Source organism: Mesitornis unicolor, unplaced genomic scaffold (genome assembly GCF_000695765.1).
Source record: "Mesitornis unicolor isolate BGI_N332 unplaced genomic scaffold, ASM69576v1 scaffold8703, whole genome shotgun sequence".
NCBI classification, from domain to species: domain Eukaryota; kingdom Metazoa; phylum Chordata; class Aves; order Mesitornithiformes; family Mesitornithidae; genus Mesitornis; species Mesitornis unicolor.
In genome coordinates, this window is record NW_010173988.1 from 27,541 (window position 1) to 39,608 (window position 12,068).

The 12,068-nt window shown below is 42.6% G+C and overlaps 1 protein-coding gene across 1 annotated transcript in view; it reads right to left on the minus strand.

Moving 5' to 3' along the window:
* LAPTM4B (lysosomal protein transmembrane 4 beta) overlaps positions 1-12,068 on the minus strand; it is a 59,172-nt gene that overhangs the window by 13,781 nt on the left and 33,323 nt on the right. Inside the window, exon 6 of the mRNA XM_010180896.1 lies at positions 6,966-7,061. Coding sequence (XP_010179198.1) covers positions 6,966-7,061 — 96 coding nt within the window. The remainder of the gene's footprint in view (positions 1-6,965; positions 7,062-12,068) is intronic.

Below are 12,068 nucleotides of genomic sequence, written 5' to 3' on the forward strand. Positions count from 1 at the left end.
TCCCCTACAGATATCTCCAGAAACTGAGGGGAGAGAAGTATTTGAAAAACAATGAGAGGAGAGAGATGGTACCATGTCCCCAAGTGACTCTGCTGTGATTAAGGTACACAGCTGGATCCCCAGGTTCTGGCATTATCAGGCCCTGGAGCATAAGAGGGTCATGTCTTCCCACCAGCTGGTGTCCAGGCCATTCCCCAGCCCAGCACCAGCGGGTCACAGAATCACAGAATCACAGAACGTTAGGGATTGGAAGGGACCTCAAAAGATCATCTAGTCCAATCCCCAGTCCTCCCACCCCATAACGCAGTCTGTTCATGGAGCCAAGCTGGGTACGTTCATGTGGTGTCAAACTTCAATCAAGGGCCACAGAAGGAGGACCTCTTGCCTAACAGGGGCAGCTTGCAAAAACAGATGGCACACTTGCAAAAAGTATGCCTTAAACCACTTACACTGAATGACAAAAATCAGATTATCTGGTAGCTGATAACTGTATCCATCAGGTTAGTTACAGTTCGGGCCTGTGAGCATTATTTATTAGAACTAGTTTCATTAGGGGGAACTAACTGGACCTCCCAGATCAGTCCACACTTAAGTTCGCATGGCTTTATGAAAATTAGTCAGCTCATAGGAAGGCAGAGAGATGGCTAAATATTTTTTAAAATAAAGTATTACTGAATTGGGGAGTGGTAACAGAGAGGTTTCTGCAGAGAGGATCTCACAGGGGGCATGAGAGAAGGTACAATAGACACAGGAGAGTGCCAGCGACTGGTGTTGGCAGAGCAGTCCTGTATGAGAACAGGAAACACAAAAACCCATCTCTTGGAAGGACATATCAGTAAATTTCCACCATGTGACCAGCTGAGAAGATGATGGGTGAATACTGTTACTGAGACCTGTGCACTCTCTACATTAATTTTTAGTCATGATGGACTTGCTTTAGATAGAAACAGAGGAAACTAATTGTGAGACTCACCAAGGACTTCCTGAATACAGAGAACCAAGAAACAAGGAACAAGAAGTAGGCCCGCATGGCTGTGCTTAAGCAGTTACCCATTCTCCTAATCGAATCTGGATGTGATGTGTAAGTGTGCTTACAGACCTCGCCAGTAAATTAAGAAATGCAATAAATCAAAATATAATCAGGTTATTATTTTCAGAACAATTTTCTGGATTGGAGAACCAATTATATACAATCACAGCTTCTTACTCTTTTGAACAAAAACCTAGAGCACTATATTAAAGTTTCCTACTTTCCTAAAAAAGAGATCTGTAATCCAAACATCTCAGAAGGGTTCACAGCTTCTGCAGCCAGCAAGTAACTGTGGACCCTTCCTATCTCTCATGCCACAGCATCCCAGCTATTAAGGATTTGATTGTTCTTTTCAAGAAAAGCTCAGTCATTAACGTCATGTTTCCATTTAAACTGAAAGTCTTTTTCAAGGGTTCTGAGCAGGTAAAACAGGTAACTCCTAGCTCAAAAGTTAGAAGAGGGAAAATAAAGATCTTTATGAAGGTATAAGTAAATTTGTATTTATCGGGCATGGAATATCCAAGAATTTGATTTTGCCAAGATGTTAATAGACCTGAGGGAATAATAACTATTATAGCTGAAATGCCTTCTCTTACAATGCACATAGGTTTCCCTTCAAAAATGGCACACAACAATCATCAAGTAATTGTAACATGAATGCAATTGTTTGTGGCTACTAAATTTCTGCAATTAGAGTTATTAGAGAATAAGGGTGTACTGTGTTTGGCTGGGATAGACTTAATTTTCTTCATAGCAGTTAGTATGGGGCTATGTTTTGTGTTTGTGCTGAAAATGGTGTTGATAATACAGGGATGTTTTAGTTACAGCTGAGCAGTGCTTACATAGAGTCAAGCCCTTTTGTGCTTCTCACACCGCCCCACCAGTGAGTAGGCTGGGGGTATTCAAAAAGTTGGGAGGGGACACAGCTGGGAGAGCTGGCCCCAACTGACCAAAGGGATATCCCATGCCATATGACATCATGCTCAGCACATAAAGGTGGAGGAAGAAGAAGAAAGGGGGGAACATTTGGAGTGAAGGCATTTGTCTTCCCAAGTAACTGTTATGTGTGATGGACCCTTGCTTTCCTGGACGTGGCTGAACACCTGCCTGCTGATGGGAAGCAGTGAATTAATTCCTTGGTTTGCTTTGCTTGCATGTGCAGCTTTTGCCTTACTTATTAAACTATGTTTATCTCAGCCCATGAGTTTTCTCACTTTAACACTTCTGATTCTCCCTTCCATCTCACCAGGGAGGGGTGAGCAGGTGAGAAGCTGTGTAGGACTGTGTGTTGCCAGCTGGGGTTAAACCATCACAAGGCGTTTACCCATTGCTGTTCCATTTTCAGTACAAATACTCCGGATACATAGAATTTTGAATTCAAGGATGAATTTGTTGATGGTTTGTTATTGAAGGCAGAGATTTCTTTGTTCGACCGAGTGCAAATTATAATAGAAATGAGGTATACATTTCATTTTTAAGATATTTTTCGAAGACAGCTCTCCCAAAAAAATGTAAGACACAGTAATAAAATGTTTGTAGTAATAAATTTCTTAGCTTCATTGAAAATATATATGTAACTGCAGAAAGATTTTGAATTTCTAATCATCCCAATACATAAACCAGATCTTTTAAATTTGGCAGTAAACTAACCCATACTTCAGCCCATATGCAAACTCCATTCTAAATGTTTTTTGTAATATGTTATCTAGCACTTGCAAACCTAACAACTTTAAAATAAAATCTTGTGTGTAGAGTGTAGATGAGATGCATTAATTACTACGCAGTACAAGGGATATTAGCAGGTAGCAGCTGCGATCTAATCTCTAGAGTTCGGAAGAAGTGTTGGGTCATAGTTAAGACTTGTTACTCTAAATTGTAGCTACTATGCCCAGTCCCGTATTTAAACTTAGATTTTCACTTCCATTTGTGCAGATTGGTATTCTTTCAGCCAGTACTGATGATATGTATATATATCAAAAAAACATTCCTAAAGACGAGAATCTGCCCTGCAGATATGACCTGCAGCTCTGCTGGAAGTCAGATAGCAGGTTTGATTCTAAAAATGATACATTTATTTCAAAGCAGAGGGCAGAGATTGACCCACATTTTTTAAGAAACCTGTGGTTTTTAGTTTAAAGGCATGTTGGCATGAAAGAGCCCTACTGAAAGACGTTTCCCAGGATATGTAAGAATGAGAAAACATCATTTTAAGATAAAAGTACACTTGAGTGTTGGGGCAATATTATACAATTCAACAGACAGTGGTGACCTATCACAGCATTTCAAAATTTCATGAGGTTTCTTCAATAGTCCTAAACTTTCAAAGGTCCTCAGCACTCAACTTTCAAAGCCCTATTCTTCCATACTTCATTTTGAAACTATTTTACACAATTATGTTGAGCTTACTTTTTTACAGTCATGTGAATAGGGTTTTTTTGCTGACGTCTCTCAATGTGGACACAGAAAAAAGTATCTTTTTGAGTCTGTGATTTAGGAGGGTGAAGGGAGGTAAGAACAATCTTCTGGTTCACAGTGGAATAGATGAGGATTTAACTCTACAAACTCTGTTGTTCCTTGCTTGAGCTCAGCAATTAGCAGAAGAAAGAAAGGGGCTGCTCAGGAGTACATCAAGTCCTCTATCACTTGGCGGAATGCACTGCACTGGTGGGTGTCCATGGAGCTTGTCAGGGAAGGATGCGCAAGAGCTGGAAAACAACTATGTCACCTAGGGATGAAGGAGTTCATCCTGAATGGAGAGAAGCAGCTAGACATAGGTTTGAATAAAGCTTCCCTCCAGCCCAAATAAATAATTCAAAACTCAGGCTGTTAGTGACTCTCTCTCTTCCTGTTTCTCTGGCTGGGCCTGAGAAAATCTTCTCCAGCAGCATTGTCCCTGAGTCCTCCTGTACTCCTGAACAAGAATTTTTGGATAAATTTTTTAGTTATTCACAAACAGCTCTTTCTGTAGGACCTGATCTGACATCATCTCATTGAACTCAGAAAGAATGAACAACGAACACATCAGACCTGAAAGCAAGAGAATCTGACCATATTCAAATTAAGGAGACGTAAATCAGTGGACAAGGGAAGAGCTATGGATGTCATCTGTCTGGACTTCTGCAAAGCCTTTAACACAGTCCCCCACAACACCCTCCTCTCTAAGTTGAAAAGATATGGATTTGATGAGTGGACCATTCGGTGGATAAGGAAGTGGTTGGTTGGTTGCATCCAGAGAGTAGTGGTCAATGGCTTGATGTCCAGATGTAGATGAGTGACAAGTGGTGTCCCTCAGGGGTCTGTGCTGGGATCAGTACTGTTTAATATCCTCATCAATGATGCAGACAGTGGGATGGAGGGCACCCTCAGCAAGTTTGCAGATGACACCAAGCTGACTGGTGTGGTTGACATGCCAGAGGGATGGGGTTTCATCCAGAGAGACCTAGACAAGTTGGAGAGGTGGGCCTATGTGAACATCATGAGGTTCATCAAAGCCAAGTGCAAGGTCCTACATCTGGGTAGGGTCAATCCTTATTATCAATACAGGTCCCAGAATGATGTGATACAGAAAAGCCCTGAGGAAAAGGACTTGGGGGTGCTGGTGGATGAGAAGCTGGACATGAGCCAACACCATGCACTTGCAGCCCAGAAGGCCAGCTGCATCCTGGGCTGCAACAAAAGAAATGTGGCCAGCAGATCAAGAGAGGTGATTTCTGCCCCTCTACTCTGCTCTGGTGAGACCTCACCTGGAGTACTGTGTTCAGCTCTGGAGCCCTCAACACAAGAAAGACATGGACCTGCTGGAGCAGGTCCAGAGGAGGGTCACAAGAGGGCTGGAGCACCTCCCCTGTGAAGACAGGCTGAGAGAGTTGAGTTTGCTCAGCCTGGAGAAGAGAAGGCTGTGGGGAAACCTTGTAGTGGCATTCCAGTACTTGAAGGAGGTCTACAAGAAAGCTGAGGAGGGACTGTTTACAAGGGCATGCAGCGACAGGACAAGGGGCAATGGTTTCAAACTAGAGCAGGGTAGATTCAGATTAGGCATTAGGAAGAAGTTCTTCAACATGAGGGTGGTGAAACACTGGAACAGCTTGCCCAGAGAGATGGTGGAGGCCCCATCTCTGGAGATATTCAAGGTCAAGCTTGATGAGGCTCTGAGCAACCTGATCTTGCAACAGTGTCCCTTCTCACTGCAGAGGGGGGCAGACTAGATGACCTCTAAAGATCCCTTCCAACCCAATGCATTCTGATTCTCTGATTCTGTAAATACTGAGGAAAGAAGAGACCAATGGTTAGGGCACTAGCTATGAATGTACAGTCTTTCTCAAAACCTGCCTCTGCTGTAGCTGTCTTGTAAGATCAAGATAAGCAAATGTTAAATTAAACTCTCAGTGCAAGAATATGTCACCTGTAAATGGGATGATTTCTTTCCTCACAGAAACACAAGTGCTTTAATAATGAGGAGGCAGCTCAGAGCACTTTGGTAATTGCTAAATACATAAGTATCGAGAAGAGTTTTGGTAGTGAGGCATCTCTGAAAACCAAAGTCTGAAAGCGAAGTTTGCTTTGTACAGGCAGCAGTGGAGCAGGTGTTTCTAATGCACCTTTTTAAAAGTCTCAGTAAATATAGTTTCCCAGATAATCTAGCTGATGCTCTCCCACCACCAAGCCTGCCAGTTCTGGGATTTGTAGAGTTAGCAATGTTTGAAGCTGAGTTACAACTACCCACAGGATAAACAAAAGAGCTATAAAAAATACTTCATATAAAATTCCTGGTTTTACTCAAAGTAGATTCCAGTAAAGAAAGTAGTAATTATTCTTAACTTTCAGTAAACCCATGTTTTTGTACTTAAATGTCCTGGTTGCCAGCTCATAGTCTGTAAAACTTCTTATGCCTTTCTTAACCCTCCAGGTATTGAAGACAAATAAGTATGCAAGAGTTACAACTTCCATGTAAAAGTAGTAATAGTTTTCTAAGCCCTTGTGGCTGCACAGGAATTACTCATTCCAGTGGTTTCAAGTTGATGGTCTAATACCTCAGCACATGGAGATCACCCACGCTTTTGGAAAGCCTGAGGAAAGCCATCCTGAAATTTTACCCAGATGGTCCAAAGGACCAAGTTCATGCTGCTCTCATTCTGTTATGTAAATTATATAAAGACCCTCATTACATAAACCACTGGAGTCACCCCAGGGACAGATTTGGCACAGTGCTCTCAGTGTGCAGTTTGGGTGGAACCAAGCAGCAACACGGAGACACCACTGCAAACAGAATTGGCACTTTCCAGGGACTCTGTCTTCTTGTACTGTCTTCTGCAACAAGCAAGACAGTACGTACTTGTAGTGCCCTGCACATATGCACGTCAGTTCTAAATTACTATTAAGTGAACTGACACCTTCCATTCTTTGAGGTTAAAATCTGTTTGTTTCTTTTGTGTTGACCTCTGTTTCATTCTGTCTCCTTACTACGCAAAATCCATCATACACTGGGAGATGAATCACTGAACTTGCGTTGCCTTCTAGCTCCTCTTTGTGAGTGTATAAAGCACTACACCAAGTGTTGAGTGTCCCATAGCTAAATCCACATTTCACAGCAGGTGTAGACCATGGCATCCTTGGGTCCGAATCAGTCTCTCACTGTCCATATCATCACACAACGAGAGAGCTCAGAGCTGGGGGCCATTCCTGGGCCCATGAGGTAAACTGCCCTTTATATCTAACACAGATTCTTTAACAGACAATATATATAAAATAAAATGAGTATTTTAGCTATAGATGTGATCTGTAACCACAGTGTACCAGTCTGTTGAATCTCAAGTCTAAACATAACCAACAAATGAGGACTCTCAAAGGAATTAAGATGGTTAACTGAGTCAGAAATTAATAGAAAATAAAGTTATTAAATGCGTAATATTAAACAAATGCGATATAACATCCTTACTGCGGTGTCATTGGTGGTAATGTACACCAACACATCTGAGTTGTTTCTGCCATTAATGTATCGGTAACAGTTCCAGACGCAGCTTATCAAGTAACCCTGCAAAAAAGAAGGATTTATTATTATGTGCAGAAAATAAACTGTATACATTTTTCTGTTAGAGCATTTCTATCCTTATGTAAATAAGAAAATGAGCCTGATAGATATGAGTTCAGTCAGACATCTCTTTACTGTGCATGGGATACTGCATACCAGCAAAGGTGAGTTTTATAACACAAAATGAAGGTGCAAGTTACACCGTAACAAATGAAAGAAGGTGCTGCAGATGCAGAATGTCTCAGGGACACCAGTAAAAAGCAAACAGAAAGCAGTTTTGGATTCCTCCATGGTAACAATGTTTAAATGTCATCAACTAGGGGTTAGCAGTATTAGGAAGTGGAAGCAAACTTTCGTAAAAAGAGTGTAAGCACACTGGGGACTAAAGAACTGTCAAACAAATTACAGCAAACCTTCCTTATTTTGTGAGTGGAAGCCTGGTTAATAACTTTGTGATGATCCTATATATTAAGTGCATTATTTCAGTACCCTGTTTCACTTAATCTGACATTAAAGCAACGTATTCCATATGACTGGAGTGGTCTGAGGTCTTCCTATTCTAGCCTGACTAGAGAAAACTGCCAGTGTAAAAGTTTTTATTGAAATCTGAAAAAAATTCTGTCCTTTTCACTGTTATTACAAACACATTTTTTTCAGTATGAAGCAAAAAAGTGTTATTGCAGATTATGATGCTGCTGCAGGATCATAATCTTCACTGGTGCTGTTCTTGGAGCTCACCTGGCTCTGGGTAGGGCCTGGCAAACAATGAGTTGTCTCTACTACTTTTTTTAACTGGTTGGGCAAAGTTCTTGCATCCATCATCTCCTTCACCAGCAGGAGAGATTCTGGTCTGACCAGCAGAGATGAGCAAAGTGACTAGAAAGAACACAGGAGGCAGTAACGTGGAGGAGCAGGAGTCAGAGCCTCAGCATGCCAGAGACAAGGTTGGTGGGACTGTTTCTACTGGAGCTTTCTGCTTCCCATGTCACTCATGACAGTGAGGAGAACAATGTCTTTTCATAGTGCTCAACGTATATTTTTACTTAATAGGTTCTGTATAGGAGTTCGTTCACAAACCTAGCGCAGGCGAATTAAACTGCCAGTGCTGATAGGATTTGCATGTGTACCTCACTCCGAGTGAGTCATATCTGTGTGACTCACTTGCACTGATGACCTTCCAAAAGCCTCTTATCCTTTTGAGCTGCCCTGTGCTTCCTCTCACACACAAGCTGTGTCTTTCGGGATGCCACGTGACTCCCTGCTGGCTCACTTACAGATCAGGAAGAGTTTTTTCCACCAAGGCTGAGCTGGCTGAAATCCAGTAAGTTTGCTTCCTCTTCTTTATGGCATCTTACAGACCCTGGATGACTTGAAGGTGTCGTAGGCTTTGACAGCACTTTCAGTCATCAAATGGGGAAAGCAAAAGGCTTCTGGAGGGAGCTGAGTCCCAAGGGAAGGTTAGACCGGTGCTACAGCCTGAGGTGCTGGCTATGCAAACCTGCCCCAGGCTATGGAACCAAGTGATGTAAAGCCATGTACAGACATACACACATACACATACACATATACATACACATACACACTTCTGGAGGTCACAACCTGTCTTTGTAAGACACCCTTTACATTAAGCCTACCTATTTACTGACCAATTTCTATAGTCCTGTTGAAATCCAAACTGATGGAAGCCCTGTTTCAGATAACAGAGTCTTATCTGGGAGAAACTAGTGGGAGATTCATTTCTGAATGTTCTCACTCCATTGCATGTGGTGAATAAAACATATTTAACCCTACAGTGGACAACGACAGCTCTCCCAGCTCTGAGCCCCAGCTCTAACCAGCCCTGCTCCAACATGCACAGGCAGTTTCTCAGTGGGTGAGGTCTGTTACAGCCCTTGAATTAAAGAGCTCATCAGCTAGCACACACCAAGTAATTGGCCCCGAGACACTGACCCACATATGCAGCAGCTGGGAGCATGTCCCTGTCCAAGTGCTTTGGACATGTGCTGCTGGCCTGTTAATCGTGAGTCATGGAAACTCATTTTTCGCAACCTGTAACTACTTCTTTCAACTTATTTCTAATCATTGTTTTCTACTGATGCTGCTGCACCATTAAATGGGATTCCTGATTCAGTTACCGTTTTTTTTCCTGAAAAACTTCACTTGGTTTCAAATATTGCTTTAAAATGTGTGGCTGAAAACAGTATATAAATATATCGATTTTTCTCTCAGGACACCATTGTTCACATTTGGGATAGACCCTACATAAAAGGCATCTTCAACCTAATCCACTCTTAGTGGAATTCAGGCATTCCTCAGCACAGGCATACTGACATTTGTATTTTGGGGGGGCAGCCCCAACAACCACCAGTGAAAGGATGGTTGTGCAAGAAGGGGTGATTGTGGAAACAGGCACAGTGTCTACTTCTACCAGCTTTCAATGGCAGGAAATTTCTTTAGCCCCTAAGGAACTGAAACCCACAAAACTTCATAACCCTGTCTCTCACCACTGTTATTGCATATGCACTTGTGAAGCTACATAACAACAGTAATGTACTGCACGACTTCTGCTCATCAGGCACGTGTTCAGCCAGCTGACTGACCAGCATCTTTGGGGAAATGAGAGGTTGCTGTACCCTGCTGTTTCTTGTAACGCAGCAAGGAAAAGTCCGTGCTGATCTGGGTCACAGCAGCCCTCTGGGCAGCTCCCTTGCTGACAGCCAGTGCAGGGTGAATGCTGCAGACCCGACAGAGCCCCCTCAGGTCAGGAGCCGTCTGTGCTGAGTCCCATGTTATTCTCCAGCTGCTTTGAATTTTCTATTGTCAGAGGTGGGCTGGTCTTCAGTAACTGGTGAAAATGAGATAAAGATTTCTACACAAACTCCACTTTATATGAGGATTTCAGAGGGATGCTAATGGCAGACCAGTTGGCCACGTGTATTTCACATGTCAGTGCTGCAGAAGGAGAAACAATGGGTTGCTGTGCTGATGAAATCTGCAATTAAATCCCTCTTCTCAGCACACTAGAATGAGTATCTTGTGAGTATAAAAAGGCTGTAGAAGAACCACTCCTTATAAAAGCAAAGAAATGCTGTGATTGAAAACAATTAATGATGTCAAAACAAACCACTGGCCTGCAACACTTTAAAAGGCACCTTATACTAGTCAGGACATCACCTGTTGGCTCGCAGTCACACATACTAGGGTATGCAATTTAAAGTGAATGACCTCTGCTTTAGAGAGGGGTAATTAAGTTCTATAAGTACCCTGCCATGTGCAAGGCCAGTACTGCAATCTGCCTCAGGATTTCACGGAGCAGGTGGCAACCTCATGGCTCTGTGCTGGCCATTCCTGGGAGCAGAAGTCAGAGTTTAGTTGTTGGAGATGTGTCTATGGTCCTGACTGCTGCTTCATCTTCCCTATGGGAAGGCAGCAGACACTGGGGTGGTGTGCTACAGGTCAGGGTTAGACCTGCCAGGAGGCATCTCCTTGGGCTGAGACACAAACTTATCTCAGGGTCATAAAACTTCATTCTGCATCACTCTTTCTCATCTGCTGAGGACACCAGGACATGCAGAGTGGTCTCCTTCCCAGGCTCAACACCTCATACGGAGAGATTATGAGCATATTATGGAGATCAGGGTTAATAATCAGTTTGCTGAAGATCAGCCAGTCTTACTTAGCTGGAACACCTTTCAGCTGCTTCATGGGCAACTGCTTCTTCCTACCTACTTCCCAGAAAAAGAGAGGTCAAAAAAGAAGAGAAGAAAAGGCCATACTTTGCAGCCACAGAGTGCTCAGGGCAGCTTGGGGGAAGGGTTTATTCTGGTTGTGTTTATGCGCACCTGAGCCTGGCTCATTTGGGCCTTGGGGGCTGTGCCCATGGATGGGAGGTTGAAGCCTCAATCGTTCTGTCTCAGCACCTGGGGCAAGCCAGAGGAAACCATAGTCCTGTTTCACAAACCAGCTGCAGAGGAGGGCACGATTTGAAAGCTGCTGTGTTGGCTATATGCCATTTGAAGTCCTGTGCACAGGCATATAAATATGTTTATGTTGCTGGATATCCTTCCTCAGCCAGATAAGAAGAACCTATGATTCATGGTACGTAACTCTGGTTCAGTTTCTCGACAAACACAGTAAACAGTATAACACATTTTACTCTACTCTGGAAAAGATCCTGTGTGAAACTGCCTGAAATATCCATTAGCTGCTTTGGATCCAAGTAAATCCTAAGGACTAAAAAGACAAGTGGTTGTGTGTGGTTAGCTGGCTTGCTTTCTTACTCTCCTCTCTCATCCCCGTTCCTTTTTCACAATCCCATGACCACAGAGCACAAAACCACCACCTAATGCTGCTTTATCTTGATTTCTGCTCAATAGAGTTTTCCTTTGCTTGTAGCTTCATCGAAAATAAAAATGTCATGATGCCAAGTGTTTCTGAGGAATTATGTGATTCTTTTTCATATTTCCCACTAGCTGACTGCAGCTTTTCCTACTGTAGCTTTTCCTAGGTTACAATGCTTTGGTTTCTCTCCCTGTTTCTAGTGGAACTCCAGAGGGAGAGGGAGCTAAAGCAAATTTGTATGCACACTACCTTTTCAGTTTCAGTATATAAATGTGGTACCATCTTTTTAGTCTATCAGTGATAAAGTGTGATGCATCTGATCACGTCCAGCTTTCTTTTCATGGAGCAGGTTCCATAAACCCCCATAGCAGCTCCTCTGGAATCACAAGAGATTCAAATAAACATGCTAACTGGAATTTAGCATGTGTTTCTGTGTGAGTCATATTTTTTGTAACTCATTGCATGATAACATATTGCTAGAATGATCATTATATGAGCCACAAACACTCTTGGAAAAAGCATGTGTTAGCCACTTGAAAACAAAACGAGTCTTTTACACTATTAATTTCTTAGGTTTCTTTTTTCTGTAATATTTTTGCCATTCCAATTTTAGCTGCATTTCTTTTATAAGCTTGAGGCTTCTTTGCCATACTTCGTCAATAAAATACC